The sequence below is a fragment of the Carassius carassius genome, chromosome 46, assembly GCF_963082965.1.
Source record: "Carassius carassius chromosome 46, fCarCar2.1, whole genome shotgun sequence".
Classification (NCBI taxonomy): Eukaryota; Metazoa; Chordata; class Actinopteri; order Cypriniformes; family Cyprinidae; genus Carassius; species Carassius carassius.
The window spans coordinates 15,609,202-15,628,041 of NC_081800.1; the positions used below are offsets into that span (position 1 = coordinate 15,609,202).

At 38.1% G+C, this 18,840-nt stretch overlaps 3 protein-coding genes and 1 long non-coding RNA gene across 5 annotated transcripts in view; 2 read left to right on the plus strand and 2 right to left on the minus strand.

Annotated features, from left to right (window-relative positions):
• Positions 1-6,194, minus strand: part of LOC132129718 (msx2-interacting protein-like) — a 36,345-nt gene extending 30,151 nt beyond the window's left edge. For both annotated transcript variants that reach the window (XM_059541410.1, XM_059541409.1), the window contains exons 1-2: positions 5,971-6,194; positions 1,601-1,921 (exon numbers count right to left, since the gene is read on the minus strand). In XM_059541410.1, coding sequence (XP_059397393.1) covers positions 1,601-1,921; positions 5,971-6,053 — 404 coding nt within the window. In that variant the 5' untranslated portion in view covers positions 6,054-6,194. The remainder of the gene's footprint in view (positions 1-1,600; positions 1,922-5,970) is intronic.
• Positions 6,195-7,368: 1,174 nt separating this feature from the next.
• On the plus strand, positions 7,369-8,149 carry LOC132129721 (uncharacterized). Its single transcript, XR_009428567.1, has 2 exons — positions 7,369-7,507; positions 7,578-8,149. It is a non-coding gene; the product is annotated as an uncharacterized LOC132129721 (long non-coding RNA).
• An 80-nt stretch (positions 8,150-8,229) lies between these two features.
• On the minus strand, positions 8,230-10,722 carry LOC132129719 (transmembrane protein 82-like). Its single transcript, XM_059541412.1, has 7 exons — positions 10,511-10,722; positions 10,315-10,401; positions 10,010-10,082; positions 9,699-9,876; positions 9,179-9,593; positions 8,687-8,868; positions 8,230-8,577 (listed from the first exon to the last, which is right to left on the minus strand). The coding sequence occupies exons 2-7, from the start codon at positions 10,397-10,399 to the stop codon at positions 8,494-8,496; spliced, it is 1,017 nt and encodes a 338-aa protein (XP_059397395.1). The 5' UTR covers positions 10,400-10,401; positions 10,511-10,722; the 3' UTR covers positions 8,230-8,493.
• A 2,394-nt stretch (positions 10,723-13,116) lies between these two features.
• Positions 13,117-18,565, plus strand: LOC132129720 (SUZ domain-containing protein 1-like). Its single transcript, XM_059541413.1, has 4 exons — positions 13,117-13,267; positions 14,624-14,673; positions 14,778-15,047; positions 16,851-18,565. The coding sequence occupies exons 1-4, from the start codon at positions 13,217-13,219 to the stop codon at positions 16,963-16,965; spliced, it is 486 nt and encodes a 161-aa protein (XP_059397396.1). The 5' UTR covers positions 13,117-13,216; the 3' UTR covers positions 16,966-18,565.
• The last annotated feature ends 275 nt before the right edge of the window (positions 18,566-18,840 follow it).

The window sequence follows — 18,840 nt, forward strand, 5'->3', positions numbered from 1 at the left end:
TTAAAAAATAAGTCAATATCAATATGCAAAAAGCGTATGGAGGTAAAAGTCAGGAGGTAGAATGTCCAACTCAGGTAAGTGCAAAAAAATCCCCATCAGATCAAAAACAGGCAGGCGAAAGATGTCAAAACATATAAATCCATAATGCTGTTCTTCATTCAGCATTACTTGTGTTCTTCATTGTCAACGAAAAGTCTTTGAAAATGTTTTTAAAAAATATGAAAATGCAAAACTTGAAACTTCAAATCTGCATGATGCCTCTGTCCTTTTAAATCCCTCTTCAGTGCATTAAAAAAATCTGATTCAATTATTTAAATCTTATCCCATCTCCTCAAGGCTGAAAACAGTTAAGTTCTTTCATATCCCATCAGAACAAGGTAGCAATGTTCTAATCGCTGTGAATGTTAATAATCCAAGTCAACTCTGAAAACATGGGGATTCGATAAATGTTTTACAAATCCCAGTGGAATCTTCATAGATGTTTGGAAAAAGAGATAATCCATTGGCATTGCAATAGTCCATTAGGAGAAATCAACTTTCTTCTTAATTGTAGTGTATCCAGAGTCTGCTGTAGTCCCGGATCCATTATGGGGCTTTGTAATCCAAAGAAATATTTCACATCCAAACTGAGAAGTCTTCAGCCCCACAACAGCAATACCTCCATGCTTTACTTTGTGGATCCAAAAAAACAGTTCTTTCTTCAGTATATTAGACCAAATACTACTTTAAATCCATTCTTTTTTCTTTGGCGTTTACGAAAAAAGCAAAAATGAACTTAAATGGTTGAGAAATAAGTAATGAATAAATAAAGAGATTTGCTCACTATGTTTCTGTCACATTCTACCATGTTGATCAATGGCAGAAGTCTCCCATGTAATTAACAGCCAAACCCTAACACCACAAATAATTCCCCCAAAAACATATATATATAGAAAAGAAACTGTAGTGATAGAACATCCTTGTCATTGGGTAGTATTAATCCAGTGTGATTAAGAATCCAGAGAATACCATCCAGAGCACTCCAGATCATGGAAGGGAACTGATCCTAAACCACCCATTTCAATAATCCAATTACCAATCAATGGGTCTTAATTGTTTAACACCGTAATCGTGTTACAATAACAGAGCAAAAACACATGATGTAAGACATTAATCCACCTTGGGCGGTACAGTACTCCAGAATAGGGCAATTCCAGGTAAGGCCGCAGTCAAGGATTCACATTGGTTTCCAGAAATCCCGGAATATTTTGATATCCAAAACATGCCCTGGATTCTCTTGGCAGCGATATCCAACTCTGAGAGAATCCCCATGCAGAGGTACGCTAATCTCTACATAATTATAATGAATTTCGGTGCATGATCACCATGCTTTGACAAACTTCAAAACTGGCTCGCTTTACATGGTGAGTGATGACAGACCTCGACCATCAAAGTTTGATGCCCAAATTAATACCCTCCAGAGTGTTCTCTTAATTTCCCTTATGTCACCCACCCCCAAAACAATAAATCAGCCCAATTAATGACGGAAATAACTGGGAGGGAGAGATGAGTTACGAGAAACGAATGGTCCCCCGCCTTCAGAAAAACTATGTCCACTTACCCGTCTAGTCTGCGTTCAAAGCGTCCCTCTCTGCTGTGGAGTGACACAGGAGGCCCATACACAGGGCCCCCCGCCCCCCTTGTGAACCCTGAAACATCCCGCCCACGAGTGGCTATGGACAGGCTATCATCCAGGCCTCGAGCTGCACTGGGAATAGTTCCTGGCTCATTGTAATCGGTGCGTAGGTCCCTGTCTCCCATCTTGTTGATAGAATTATGAGCTTTCTGAGCACTCTTAATGTCCACAAAATCCACAAAAGCTGCCACTCCACCCTCCGATCCACGTTTCGGGAGCACCTTGACACTCTCCACACGTCCATACCTAAAAAAGCAAAGAAATTGCCAAATTAATTGTAGCCAACACAGATGCACTGCATGATACTTGCAATCAATTATGCTGATAAGAATAACCATCTACATCCAATCCACAAAGGGCTGATAAATAACAAACCTGCATGCCAGTCATTTGTGCAATATGTAAATAAGTCTATTCAAATAAAAACAGCCTGCCTTCTGCATCATCACACAAAAAAGTACCACTGTATGAGTAGTATCAACCATATGCCAGTAATATCTCCCTTCATTTGAATACATCCAATAATCATGACAGGAAAACAAATATCAGATTTTGATAACCTGTTTCTGGTGCACCACAGATTTGAAAAAAAACCAACATAGTCTCTTCCTAGCATTAAAGGGGTCATGTGATTTAGCTAAAAATAACATTTTGTGTGTTTGCTGTAATGAAATGTGATTATGCAGTTTAGGGTTCAAAAAACACATTTTTCACATACTGTACATTATTGTTTCTCCTCTATGTCCCGCCTTTCTGAAACGCGTCGTTCTTTACAAAGCTCTGATTGGCCAGATATCCAGTGTGCTTTGATTGTGAATGCCAAAAGTGTGTGACAGAAATGTTACGCCCCTTGCCATACTGTGATGCGTGTCCCAGTCAGAACACTGGTGCGACACAACAAAAATGATAAAACCCATTGCAAAGAGTCATTTGTTGCATCCAGTGGGGACATAATTATTGATGATAAAGACACTGTGTTGTTACGCACTGCGTTGCATCGCGCCGCATAAACATAAAACAATGTCTCCATTTGTGATTGGATAACGACAAATGACAAGCGCTACTCTACACCAGCGGTTCTTAATTCCGGTCCTCGTGCCCCCCAGCTCTGCATATTTTGCATGTCTCTCTTTGTTAACACACATGATTCAGATAATCAGATTGTTAGAAGTGAGCTCCGTGCATGGACTGTGTTCCCATTGACACGGTCCCTACACAGTGTTCATTGCTCCATTGTGCTGTACAATGTCTTCACACACAGGCAAGTGTGACATCATATACCTCTGTAAATAAATACAATTTAAATTCACGTCTCGCACACATCAATGGACTTTGAATGGAACATATACGTTTGCTTGGAACAGGAATCATGGAGGAATATCCTGTGATGTCTACTTCGCAGGGCACTTACATTTGAATAGATCAAATGTCTGCAGCCATAAGAGAAACATACAAAATGTGCAGAACAGATGGGGGGGGGGGGGGTTGGGGGGGGGGGTTGGGGGGGGGGGTGAGGACTTAAATTGAGAACCGCTGCTCGTTTGAATCATCAGTGGTAAATCCTTTACATATGAAAACGTACTTACAGACTGAGAGTCAGGACAGCCAGCACTGTAGTCTACTCTCCCAGGATCAAAAAACAGTCCTCCATAAAATGTGCTGCACACATTCGAATATTTAGGTTTAAACTGTTCTGGAACAGTGTTGTAAATGCAACTTAACCACTGATTTCTAGTTGTGTCCACTTTTGGAAAGCAAAACATTCACGTTCACAATGAAACACAGCATCTCCACAACATGGTGCTGGCAACAACATCGTGATGTAGACATGTGGGGGCGTGTTTAAACAAGCCGTTTTTGGAAGGCATGGACGAGTCTTAACTTTTATAAAGAATATCTCTTTGGATTTGAGACTTTAGTCTTTGCAGCTTTACAGATCTTCTTTAGGCACCAAACTGATAACACTCCAAAGAGAAAGAAAAACTTGAAATCGTATCATATGACCCCTTTAAGATCGATGTACCATTAACCAATACATATACGAATGCCAGGATTCAGTCAAATGTCATAATTCTGTCAAATCATTCAGGCTTGAAACTTCATTTGGATGTCTTGATCTTCCCTATGTACCTCTTTTGGACGTTTAACAAGCGTACATTATTTTTCACTTTAAAATCCTTGAAACATGGTGCTTGCATAAGCTTCAAGTAACTATACTACACATTAATTTGCTGTCAATCATCAAAAAAAACCATGCGTAAATCGATCACAGGTGTACATGGGGATTAAAACTACACTTGGTAAGCAAAATATGAAAATGAGTAATAAACAACAGGCATTCAAATGGAAGCTCTAGGTGAGCAGCTGTCTGACACACCAGTTCTCACACTCACATCTCCGTCGCCATTTTACAAACCTATTCACACTGCTTATTCATTCTCGCGTCCCCCATCTTCAAGAAGTACCTCTGCAGCACTGACCTGAGCTCTGACAGTCACCGTGCACAAATCACTTCGGGGTACTTAAATGTTGCATTTATTTACATTGAAGCATAATAGATCTGCATGTATTTCCCTTATACAACAAAAAACAATTTCTCCTTTAATATTCCGTCACAACTGAGCGTGAGCGCGATTTATTTAGTTCCCGTTCAAGGGGCTGACCGTCATTACCACAATTCGGAGCTAAATAGAACAAAAGCCTATCGTTGAGACAACAAAGCGGTTGGTAGATGAATAAATTATTTACACAAATCTCATATGCGTGTTCGACTCGCAAAGTAATGTCTTGTTATTCAGTGTTATGTTCATTAACTTCAGCTTGGAAATCTCCAGCACAATACAAACTATTTATACAACCCAACAAAAACCCCATTGTGATGAGTTTGATCACACCTGCATTTTTTTCAAAGACTACATCTGTGTGTTTTGACTATTTGTACAGACACGAAACAGATAGACAATGCATGTGTGGTCACTAAAGTCGTTAGACAGCCTTTGGTCAAGTAAATCTTATATGTATATATTTTTACAATGCGCATGGTTTTAAAGCAGCTTTAAAGAAGAACATAACGTTAATGTTTATAATACCTTCATGTATTCGTCGCATGGAGCTGGGCGATTATATAGGTTACATTTTGCAAACAATCATGTAGTTGATACTTGCAATGCAGTTTCGCTTTACTTGGGCATACTGCATGTATATGTATGCGGATAAAGCTGGATGTATTTAGAAATCTAACATTTTATAGAGAACTGTGCGATATAGTTAATGTTTTGGGACGATATAAAGTCAAATGTTTTCGACGTGTAATACACGATATTGCGATGTCACTACTGAGGGAAAAATCTCACCACGCTTTTTCAGATGAAGACAGACTCGCACCATTTAGCTCCAACAAACCGTGTTATTCTGATTTAGTTACGCCTTCCAACCGAAGCCAGGTTGTAACTTATGAGTGAATTCATTGAAAAACGACACCTTGCATTACCTGAATCCATACAGGTAAGAAATGGGCATAAAACCCCCTAAGATATGAGGGTATAACGTGCAGATATGGATTGTTTTGAACTCTAGATGTTTCTTTTAACACTAAAGATCACATCTTGCTGCCATGCTAAACAAAACATTTCACCTCACCGCCATACATACACAAACTTCTGGCTGACAACTTAAACGTCGTATTGGTGCAGTAATAGGAACCGTCGCCAGGTTTATATAATGCCATAATAATTTGCAGGTTGGCACATTTTCATACATAAACTCGTCTTGAAAGTATCCCCACACTGCTATTGTTTGACTTCTTGTGGATGCAGCCACTGACGGTCAGCGCTCGCCTGACATTCATGACATCTGAGCCGAGGAAGCTCAAAACAACACCCACTGTAATGCCTTCAGTAGTACAGACATCATTTAACCCATTCAACTCGCTCGCAGTATTTTTTTTCAACCATCGATCAATAAACGTTACTACCTTTAAGATGTGCTACTAACATCTGAGTTGCAAATTTGAAAAAGCAAGCCGAAGCCAATAGTTATGCAGCTACATGTAATGCGCTTGTATGCGACCCTCCGTGCTAATTAGCAACCTAGCGACTGCGACTCTCGAAAGCTAACTCACTAGCCAGCGTACGTTAAGTGAGCCAAAACAAGCCAACTCAATAGCAGCGTCGCTGCGAAAGTTGTGGCACACATTTAAGCTGTTTAACTCTGCACCGGTGTGCTGCTATTGTTTCCCCCCAAAACACTTGAAGGAAGCACATTGCTGGATGTTGTCTCGGCAAATCGTCACTTACCGTTTGAAGTGCTCGATAATCTTTTCCTCTCGTACGTTTTCTGGTAAATTCCCCACCCATAAATGTCTGGTTTCCCGGACCATACTGCGTTTTGGTGTCCCCCGATCATACAGAAGATTTTACAGTGTTAAATCCGACTGACTGAGTGTGGTGGGGCAAGTAGTTCCTCTGACTCGACACTACGATTGGACCCGCTTGCACTTGAAAGCTGTGTTGACTACGAGAGCCTGAACCTTGCTGTCGAGGAGCGCGCTCCGGTTCATGACGAGATCGCGCATATGCAATAAGCACTCGGAATTCCACATGGATAAAATCGGACATGACATATTTTATTGTAAATCACTTTGAAATGTAAAAACATTCATGTATATTGGATAAATGCCCTGTGTACGCTTGCGATGTAAAAGTCAGACTTGGTTTCCTTTGCTTTAGTTTGAAATTTGACAGCCTATTTGTAGAACGTGACTTTAAAATGCAAGTTAATCGTTATCGTGGGTTGTAAATGTATGAGACTTGTGGTTTACCGCAAACTTTTTATCCGCGAGTCAGTGGCTGGACGGTGTTGACAGTATTATTTGTTTCAGTAAGTTACTGCTGCTTTGTGTACGTTTGCACATCCATTTGTTTTCCAAAAATCCAGGTGGGAACTGTCTGTTTGATATACGACTTACAAGTCAAAACAAAAGACATGGCGAGATCCTCTGTAGCTACTCAAGTGAACTAGTGTATTTAGAAGAAATAACTTATTCAACTGGATTCTCTCTAGATGATAATAATAGTTTCATATGTATCTGTGGGAGATTAGTGGTCGGACATCTCCCAGTCTTAACTACAACGACGAGAACGATGCCTTTAGCGTGATTAGTTACTGAAGACAACCATCGCGTAGAATGTAAGCTTAATAATTAATGAGTAGCTAAAGCCTGTTTACATAAAAGGATCAACTGTCCAAAATTTAAATAAAGGCGATGATTAATCACCTTGTTGCAATCAAATGCTGTACTGAAGAAACACCCAAATATAATTTCCAATCATAAAACATTTCCTTATTAAAACAAACATTTGACAGTTTTCCAACTATGCACGAGGCGTGAGATCTGATGCACGCATGCGCCAGAATGCGGCAAAACAGGGACCGCAATGGATGAATGGCGCGTGCGCTTTACACGCCCACATAGAGTTTTGACAAAGAGCAATTACAAACCCTCAGACTGGCAGAAAATTCTGGAACTTGTACTGAGGTGGAGCTGGTTCTCAAACTGGATCTTGAGCAAGCCACATAATCTTCAGATTCAGTCTTGAGGCTTCACTGGAATTGCATGGACTTTCTGGATCTGCCTAAATCCTTAATATTTATGGAATAGAACTAATAAAATGTAATTCTTTGACAGTGGATTTGGGATTGGTTGCACGTTGGAAATACAAACGCGCACTTTAGGCCTAGACAATATTGTTGCATTTATACAATAAATGAATCCCCTGGATACTTGGACAACAATACTATTCTTTTCTTCTTGTTTCCAAGCCACACAAGACGGTGTGGCAAACTTCTAAGGACATGAAGACATATTGCTAAAAAAAATAATTATAATGTGTTTATTCGACAGAGGAAACAACGGGATTATAAACAAAACAGCGACAGAATGTGGAATGCGTTTGAGAGAAATGTTTTGTGCTTGTGTATTGGAGCGCTTTAAAACACCCTGGAGCAGCCTCACCGTGGAGAATAAAACACTTGCAGATTGCATGCCCGCGTCACAAACAGAACACACACCCGATGTTCTTGAATGTTCAGATGTTAATTTTTGGCGCCAGTTATTGAAAGAATGTTCTTTGAAATATGACGCCATTTTGAGCATAACCTAGTGTAGAAAAAAAACAACACAACAAAAGAAATGACAGCGCCACGGCCATTTTGTTTCCAGTGGAGCTATTTTGGGTTCAAGTTCAGTATAACTTCTTTAGCACTTGGAGGTTTCTAAGGGCTCAAAAATGTTACAAGACAACACGCATTTATTTAGTGAGTGTAATTGCTACTTTGAACTGTTTTGTTGTATTAGTTACCTTTATTATAATGCCTGGGTGACCCTAGCAAATACAACTATCTGTTACTATCTGTTCCTATCCAAGGCATAGATAATCAGAATAAATATCGTTTGTGGCAAGAATTTAAATGTAATTTAATCACGTTAAGTTCTCTAATTACATTTTTGATTAAACAAAAGTATTTAGGTATGGAGGGAATGCAATTCATTGCATACATACAGGTATTGAATAGTTATATTTATTATAATGGAAGGCATTCATAATATTTTTTATGCAGTACTAAAATGCAACTGGAGTCAAGCTAAATGGATTTTAAATATTAATAATCTTTACTAAAATGTGAATTTTTCAGACAAACAACAGACCCTCATGGGATTGGGTTTACGACCTAGATTGTATTTTGAAGAGAATGTGTGTGTGTAGTGTGTACAGTAATAAATAGGCTTATACATAAGTCAAGTTTGTTTTCATCCAAGCCTAGTCCAGTTTCCTTTCCAATGTCCTTTGTTCCTCCCATTTTCCGTGGCTTTTTAATGGACCTTTAGACACATAGGTGACATGCTGTGAAAATACAGTATGTGGTTACATTTTATGCACATAATCTTAGTTAGCTAATTGATGCCTTGAGGATCAGATGAAGAGATCAGCAAATGCAATTATTAGTTCTAACCTGATATATGGCTTCCAAAAGGTCTTGAGACGGTAACAGGCACACAGCTTCACCAATGAAGCAGATTAGAACATGGAGCACATCTGACCAGCTGCCCACTGTAATCAGTAACACAAAAAGCCCACCCAGGCGCACAACGACTGTATTGAGAATCTGTTGGCTGGGCGGTTGATGTCGATCCTCTGAAAGATTGATTATATACTTATGATTAGATTAGAAATGATGGCCAGTGTTGACATGAAATTTACAATATCGTTATAATGTTGTTTATATATATATATATATATATATATATATATATATATATATATATATATATATATATAAATTAATACTTTTATTCAGCAACAATGCATTAAACTGACCAAGGGTGACAGTTAAGACATTTCTAATGTAACAAAAGATTACAATTTTAAATAAATTCTGTGCTTTTGAAATCCAGTGAACAGAACAGTGGTTAAACCATTAAGTGTTACAATTTGATTGTCTTACCATTCATGCTCTCAACCAGCAGAGTGTAGCAGATTGTGAGTGGGGTCCAAAATTTCAGAGCTTCAGTGGTTGATAGAAAGTGTTGGTTTATGTTTGATATGGCAGCAATTCCAGATACACTAAAAGTTATAATTAGGGCAATGCAGAGCCAGGCTATAGAAGTGCCAGTGGTTAATAGTCCAATGCAAAGTCCACAATAGCGCTGTGAACTGTGTATTGGGTACATTGTATCTACATGTCGCCATACTCTGCTGCACCTGTTTGCCAAGAACCAGCTCAGTCCAACTGCAAGGAGGAGGCTTAGCCAGCCTTGCGGTGCCCCCTCATGGAGGAAATTTAGGCTGCAGGTTAGTGCGCAGCCCAAGGAGAACTGGCACTGGATAATCAGCAGTAACAAAGAGTCCATTATTGAGTTCTAAACAAAACAAAACAAAAAAATGAACAAGAACATTTTATCTAGAATGATAACGAGTTGTCATCCACAAATGTATTAAATGTCATAAATCACTTATGCTCGTACTGATCCTCTTGTGATCCGTGCTGAAATGACTCTAAGGGAGAACTCTAAAACTATTAGTGATGCAACACGAGAGCCCACAGCAGAAAGAACCACAGTTAGGATCCAGAACTGGATTTTCTCTTTAAGTCCACCATTTAGTCTGTTCCTTCGTTTAAGGTCTGTTTCATGATCTGTGATACTTAAAAGACAGACAAGAGAAATGTACAAAAACTGTCATATCTTATTATTTAAATATTATACAATATTAAATATCTACTATATCCAACCATAAAGCATGAGTTAAACAACATAGAACATAAAGTATAACTAACCTCTGTGCCTCAACATACAAGTAAGTTTTTAAAAGGTTACGAAGAACCCATATTCCACAAGCACCCACAACCCCTGTGATTAACATAAAACATAAGACATATATATATATATATATATATATATATATATATATATATATATATATATATATATATATATATATATATATATATATATATATATATATATTCACAATGCAGAAAAGGCAAATGTGTGAATAAGTCAATAAATATATTATCAAAATTATATTGAATGCGCCTTTATTATTGGAAATTTGTGACAGAACTCTAATTTAATTACTCACCTTGTAAAACGCTATGTAGAGGAATTGCACTTAGTGTTACACAAGAAGGAACACTTGGCACAAACCGGGAAATGAAGGACAACATGCCTAGTGAGAAATTGTTTAGTGCAGTGATTAGCTTACATAGACACTGGTCAAATTGGCCACACACACACACACACACAAAAAAAAATCTTAAATCAAAATTATTACTGACCTTGTTTTGTTATTTTCAGTTGCGTTTGCGATCGTCACTCACGTTTAACCTTTATCAAGTGCAGATATGAGAGTTGGAGGTTTGGTAGCAAAGTCTCAAAGGTCATTTAGTCCTTGATCAGCTTTTACAACTGTATGATTTGTTTCTATACAGCCAAACAATTTTAATCCATTAATGTATTTCCATAATTATTTCGGAGGCCTGTTCCTGATTCAAAATGGTAAAACTATGAAATAAAGAAACATTCCATTCTGCCCTCTGCTGGGGATTATTTTCATTTTCGTTAAAATATTATGTGTACTCTCCAGAGATTTTATAAGGGGGCATGAACGTTACACTGCATTCAAGAGCTTTGAACAGTCAACAGTTACCACTCATCCAGAGTAGTACATCTATTGTACAGTTTGTTGCCCAACATTACAATGTATTTTATGAGGCAAAATTGAAGCATATATGGGATTAAATAGTTTAGAATTTATTTAGAAAATTGTAATTATGTTTTCTGGACTAGAAAACAGACACACTCCATTTCAGTCTTTCATATTGTGAACCGTATTGTAATAGGACAATCAGCCATTATTTGATTCTTCCAGTCACCAACCTCATCTATAAAATAAAATCAATTTAAATTCTGCAAAAGAATAGAACAAATCCAATTTAAATGAATCATAACATGTTTCTTGTGAATCATGTGAATGATCATGTGAATGAATCATACAATGTTTCTTAGCGCTTCCAGTTAAAAAGTCCCCTGTTGTCCTCTCATATCAAAATCCAATGACATATTTGTTAGTTTACTGTGTTTTTTTTTTCATTTGTAAAAAATGTTTAATATGTGCATTTTTTTCTCCTGATTCAGACAAGATAACTTTTAACTGGAGAAAGCAATAGTATGTATAGAGTACTCATATTTTAGACAGAAGCAGTAGTTTGTAGTTAAAAATGTATTGACGGATTTTTTTTTTTTTTTTTACAAACATGCATCTTGTGGATTACTTATAATACTTGTGGATTATTGTGATTTTTTATCATCTGATTGGACTCTCATTCTGTCAGCACCCATTCACTGCAGAGGATCCAAAGGTGAGCAAATGAAGCAGGCTAATGCTACATTTTTCAAATCTGTTCCAATGAAGAAACAAACATCTCTTGAATGGAATGATTTACAGAATTTACAGAAGAAAAAATTATATATATATATTGCCGGCAGCCATATCACCCTGGAGTCCAAGACCGGTTTCCCACTGAAGGTAAGCAGAGCTGAGCCTGGATGGGAGACCTCCTGAGAAAACTAGGTTGCTGCTGGAAGAGGTGCTAGTGAGGCCAGCAGGGGGTGCTCACCCTGTGGTCTGTGTGAGTCCTAGCGCCCCAGTGTAGTGATGGGGACACTATACTGTCAACAAGCTCCGTCCATCGGATGAGACATTAAACCGAGGTCCTGACTCTCTATGGTCATTAAAAATCCCAGGATGTCTTTCGAAAAGAGTAGAGGTGTGACCTCGGCATCCTGGCTAAATTTGCCCATTGGCCTCTGACCATCATGGCCTCCTAACCATCCCCATACACTGATTGGCTTCATCACTCTGTCTCCTCTCCACCAGTAAGCTGGTGTGTGGTGGGCTTTCTGGCGGAATATGGGTTCCGTCGCATCATCCAGGTGGATGCTGCACACTGGTGGTGGATGAGGTGATACCCCCTGTCTATGTAAAGCGCTTTGAGTGCCTTGAAAAGCGCTATATAAATCTAATTAATTATTATATATTTATATATATATATATATATATATTATTATTATTTATTTTATTTTTTTGGCTGAACTAATTCTTTAATAAGAAAATAATATGTAATGTTTTAATGAAAGCTGATTGACCTCTTCCATGTCTTCATAGAATATGTAAAGGATTTTCTTGTTATCCCTTCCCCTCCAGTATCCTTTAACACGGTCATACCAGGATCCCCAACTCACTAAAAAAATTATTAGTCATTAGGAGTTCATTCAGCATCATAATTAAGTGCATTCACATTTAACACAAAACAAGGCAATTGATGTGGTCAACAGTATCTTTCAACTGCAGCATGCACGACTTTTCCTGTTATTGTGGCAAAGGGCCAGGCTCGCTGCTGAAGATTCATTCGGTCAAAATGATAATATAAAACCACAGTGTCTTTTTGTTTATGGGCCATATAGCTATATAACCTATGGAAAAATGAACTTGCATTCACATTCGCATTCACCCACTGCTCCGGGTGTGTGCTCACAGTGTGTGTGTGTGTTCACTGCTCTGTGTGTGTGCATTTCGGATGGGTTAAATGCAGAGCACAAATTCTGAGTATGGGTCACCATACTTGGCTGAATGTCACGTCACTTTCACTTTCACATAATAGCATATTTTTCAATACAGCCCATGAAATCTAACCTTGCAACCAGTATCCGCTGTTTTTTATTTGTAAGTGCATACCTTGAGAAACCTGGAGTGTAGCAGTCCGTGCACGTGATCTGCCTTTTGTTGTTAAACTAGTACTTTTTTATTATTACTATTACCTGTGTAAACACTGTTTTATGATTCTTAGCATTTGTGTAACTCTATCCTCCCTGCAGCAGATGGCGCTACTGTGTAACTCTAAGCGGCTCATTGACGCTGTAGAGGGAAAATGTGCGTTAGCGTGTGGACTGAGGGAAGCCCCTAGTTAGCCAAGAGTGGAAACATGGATGATGAGGAGGTCGCTGAGAGCTGGGAAGAGGCCGCCGACAGTGGGGTAAATATGCCATAGCTGCGCCTTTTTTCTATCTTCTACAAAAAGTATTTTCAATGTAGATAGCCTCGCGTGGAGCATTATTCTGATTCATTCCACCGGCCTCATGCTAGCGCGCTAGTCACGCCTGTATATTTAGAGTTGTGCGGTAGGCCGCAGTTAAAGGGAAACTGGTCCCATATCAGATGTTGTGGGATATTTATTAATTTAAACCAGTATGTAAACTAGAGGAGATTTTGAAAATGGCAATTGGTGAAGTAACACGTGCGTGCGTCGTGTAAAACAATTTGTGTTCTAAGCAATATTGACGTAACGTTAATGAAATAAAACTGTCTGCTAACTAGTTAGCAGGGGCAACTTCCGATGAATAATAATAAAAAAAAAAATATTTATTTGCCACCGCATAAGAAACCAGAGCTGGCTGCCGAATCGGCCGAGACCAGCTGGTTGTCGTAGAGAAGGGACTGTGTGTTTTTGATATGTAGAATTTTATGAGTTTATTTTATGCGGAAATACGAGTTCAAAGCAGCGGAGTATCGAAGTGGGAGAGTCTGCATTCAGTCAGTCAACAGGCGGTTTCACAAGTTCTCAATTTGTCCTGGGGTCTGTTGTCAATGATACTGTGGAACAATGTATTTACAAATCAACATATCTCAATTTAGTTAAGTTTTTGTAGTGATTCAGATTACAAATGGAAGACTTATCTCAATAAGCTCCGTTCTTGTCATAACTTTCGTGTCGTTCAGATGTGTGGATCTCATGAGGGCTAGGTTAACATTTTGTAGATACATTTAAAATGATTTCTCACTCAATTAAAAGAGAAGCTGTTGTCTACTCGCATTTCTGGCCCTTTTTCGTCTGTACTGCGAAGAGGCAATATCCAGTCTCAGTCCCCATTCACTTTCATTGACATTTTTCTCAATACGTGACTGGGATAACATTTAGTAGCACATATAGAGAGAGCGCGAGCACGCAGAATGTTACCATGTACCATGATTGCTTTCAAATATTGAGCTCTTTTAAAACGTTGAGACATATAAAGAGTTTATGTCAGTATTTGTCTGGCAGTGACGTCAAGCCCCCAGCCATTAGGCTCTGTAAACACATTTGAACGTTTCCCTCAAGTCTCTGTTTAGAAAAGCCTCATAAAATTGTCTACCTACTCAAGCAGCACTCTGTAATTCGGCCTTGTCATTAATTTAGCCACTGCACTGAGGATATATAAATAACTTTGTGAAATTGAAAACTTGCTGCTGCTTCAGGGGGTCTTTGAAGCGGCCTGCCTGTACTGTTTAATAAGGTAAGATATTATGAGATCATCTTCTAGTAGAAGTGTTCATGTTTTTGTGTTTGACTTAGGAAATGGAAAGAAGACTAGAGGAAAAGCTTCGAATCAGTCAGAAAGAAAGGTGTGTCTGCTCATCCTTTAGTTTTTGAGTCCATATTTTGCTCAGTGTAGCTTGTTTTTACTCTTAATAATTTTTTTTAAATTTTTTTTTGGATGCTCTTCCAGACTTTCAAGTGGCAGTTCGAGCCGTTCTCCGATGAGAACAGCCATCGTCATCCAGGATGACTCCCTCCCCGCAGCACCCCCACCTCAGATTCGTATTTTAAAGCGACCCTCCAGTAATGGATCTTTAGGATCATCTGTGACGCAGACTCGACCCTCCCCACAAGTCAAATCCTTAGCTCAGCGAGAGGCAGAATATGCAGAGGCCAGGAAGAGAATCCTTGGCAGTGCTACTCCTGAAGACACGCCACAGGAGAGACCCAATTCAGACCGGTAAAATACTGACACGCTCATTAGAGCCAAACTTTCATGGTTCTGGAAGTTAAATATATATTTTTTTATGATATTGTATAAACTTTTCCATGTGCTCTGAGACTGAGCTAAATAAACTACTGTAGAAGACCATAAGTGAGCATCATAATAGAGTCAACAGCTTCGATTTATGTTGTGGATTATCGGAAGATCCTTGATATAGAGTGCTTATTTAGCATATTATTAAATTGATCAAAAGTGACAGTAAAGATTTTATAATGTAACAAGTTTTCTATTTCCAATAGATACTAATCTTTTGAACTTAATATTCATCAAAGATTCCTGAAAAAATGAATGGTCTCGCTAAAAATATTAAGCAGTACAACTGTTTTTCGACAATGATAATAAGAAATGTTTCTTGAGCAGCAATTCAGCATATTAGAATGATTTCTGAAGGATCATGTGACGCTGAAGACATTGTGGTAATGACTGTTGGAAATTCAGCTTTGCCATCGGAGTAATAAATTATTTAAAATATATTAAAATAGAAAAGTGATTTCAAATTGTAATATTTAATTATTACTATATTACTGTTTCATAATACTATTACAGTATTTAATCAATTTAAAAACATGAAATCTTACTGACTCCAAACTTTTGAATGGTAGTGTATATATAATTTTTAGCAAAATATATTTATTTTCATACTTCCCATAAGCTTTTTCTGAATCGGTAACAAATTTTACAGTGTTTCATTGCATATAGTTCGCACATGTTATATTAACATTACTAGCACATGTATGGTAAAAACTGTTAGCCTGAATGCACTGTAAGTCGCTTTGGATAAAAGCTTCTGTTAAAGGCATACATTTAATTTAAATGTAATATAGTTATTAGATTATAGTTATAGAATATAGTTATTAAAGTTGTTATTTGTTTTGTTCATGGTTTCAGGCTGGATTAGATAGGATGCATTTTTGAATTCTACTGTGCTACTTTTCCAGTTAAAATAAGTTCAGCCTTTAAAGAAGTCCTCTCTTGGCCTTGCATTTTTTCCCCGAGTCCACTGCCCACATCTCGCATTTTTCAAAGCAATAACATGTTCTGTGTGAATGGTCCATTTTCCACAAGTTGGTATGATTCTTTAGGGTCTTCATGAAATGTCTGCAAAAACTTTGGTCAAAATTCCTCAGTGGTCATGTAAAATAACACCCTTTTTACCCCATCAAAAACAACTCAACAACTGTTCTCTTTAAATGATAATGAGCTACTGCTCAGTCCACCCCTCTCTTCTGTTTTTGTGTAACAAAACAAATCCACTGTGTCCTCAGTGGTTCTCATGTTAGGAGAACATGAAGACTGACTATAAGTTCATTTTTACATCCAACTACAAAAAAAAACGGGATTGCTTATTTGACATCGTCATTGCTATAGCTGCTCCAGCACAGAGAAAATGGGGGACAATGTACAACTGGAGAAATATGCTAATACAGGGTCCATCAGCAATTGTGGGCGGAGACTGATAATCAAAACGACTTGATAATTGAGAGTGGGTAGGGTTTTTTGGGGATGTAAAAAAAAAAGCAGTGAATGTTTTTTATGATTGTAGTATGCTTGTGTCCACGCGCTGCTAAGACACATTTATATGCAAACGCCATATAAAAGTGAATTTTGCATCCGATGTCCCCTTTAAGAAAACTCTGTGGAGACTTCTAGAACCAAGGCTCAGGCCATTTTGTTATTTACAAATGGCTGCTTTTAAAATGTTAAAATGCTCAGTATATTTTTGATTGTGTATTTTACATATTGTCTATCCTCAATCAGATCCCCACGTGGAAGCAGCCATACACTTTCAGAGGAAAACCGATCAGGAAATCACGTGGTTCGACAGCCAGCAGGTCCAGATGGTACACCAGGCTTTCACCACCAGCGCAGATAGGAATAGCAGCCTTTCCTGGGAGAAAAGGAGAGGCTATAGTGGGTCTCCCAGAATACTGTTGAAATTAATTTTTTTTAATCAATATTTAGGATGTGGGATGTTTTTCAAGTATGTACAAAACCCTCTTGAATCCAGCACAGCATGTGTGGAATGTAACTGGGGAAAGAAACACGATCCAGAGGAGCGAATGGGGAACGTTCCCCGCTTTTACACTGTGATGAGGACCTCGCTTCCGGACACTGCTCACTGTGATGTCCAGCCCCCACCCGCCAAAATCAAAAAAATAGAGAGAAATGAAACAAACTGCAGAACTATTGTCCCTTCCTCGTGTCAGCCAGCCTGTCAAGTCAAGTCCTCTGAAGAAACATTTGAAACGGAAGAAAACAAGTGCTGGATGTGCTAGAACCTTTAAAAGGATGTTTTGAGGCACCAGCTTCCTTCAGCAATAATTCTAGAAATATCACTAATTATCCAGACCTCCCTTCCACACTCTTCTCTCAAGCTTTTGTATTGCTAGTGTTTGTCTTTTATTTTAATTTTGGTTATTACCGGCAGGGTCTGCTAATTGCCATATGTTTTTAAATGGGTAAGAAACAGTTAGGGTATGTTGTGGAAACTCAAACTGACTTTAAGTTCTTTATTGTTTACGGTTATCTCTCTCTCTCTCTCTTTTTTTAATGTTGTTTTACTCATGGGTCTTCCTCTGACTGTCCTGATTTCTACATAAAGTAAGAAGAATAAGACAAGAACTAGTAAAGTATTAAATGAGTGCTGTAAATCACATTTTTAAACCGCTTCTATGCCTGATACCATGATTTAAAAAGGTTGTCATTTTTAGACCTCTGCATTGGAAGTGAAATCGAGTGGAAAGATGACTTGTGTAAATGTTCCTTGTGCTGGAAAGAACTGAAGGGAGTAAAGGGGGGTGGGGGGAGAAATGATTTTGCTGGCTCCCCTCACCCCACTTTCTCATCAAATCTGCTGTTGGCCATTTTCTTTTGTCTCTCTCTCTTTTTCTTTTTTTTTTTTAACGTATGTAGGAACTCAGGTTGTTGTTAGGAAATAAGAGCGGATGAATGAAGTTGTGTATCAGTGGATAGGTTTTTAACTGAATTATGGTGCAATGTTTAGCTTACATGAAGTATGGCTTCAAGATCATTTGAGAAACACCTCCATGTCTGGATTACAGAATATCCTATAAGAGATTATTTAACATTTATTAAAACCTAAGAGAAAAGTGTGTCACACCGCACTTAACAACGCAACTTTAATAAGAGTGTTAAATTGATTTAGTTGCTTTGGCTCTCGCAATACAGTGTCTACATGAAGAGCCATACTACCTTTCTTGACTGTAACTCCTGTGTTTTTTTTTTTTGCTTTTTTAAATTTTCTTCCTAAACCTTACTCTCTTGTGCTATCCATGAGTATCTCTGCCTCATGCAGTTTATAGAAATACCCTTTAATCTGACATGTCATTGTTCACCCATTGTGCTGTAACAAATCAGACCACAGACGGGTTTGTCATGGCCTGCCTGAGAACACGGAAATCTGTCTGTAAATACTTTTCAAAATGCCCATTTAATAAAGACTTTTTAAATAATTTAATTGTTTCAATTCTTTCAATGATTTGAAATGGGGAATTCTTACTTTCACTTCTAATGGCATCCTTGGTTTGCAGACACATGATGCAAACTAGTCCTTCCAGTAACCACTATATGTCAAAATTGTTTAAAGGAAGCATTTGTAATAAACAATCCTACCCTATTTTCTAAATGCTTGTTATTGATCTTTTTGTGAACAATTTATCCTTATGCTTTATTGAAAATATTGACAATATATTGACTCTGCTCTTTATTATTTTCTTTTTCAATAATG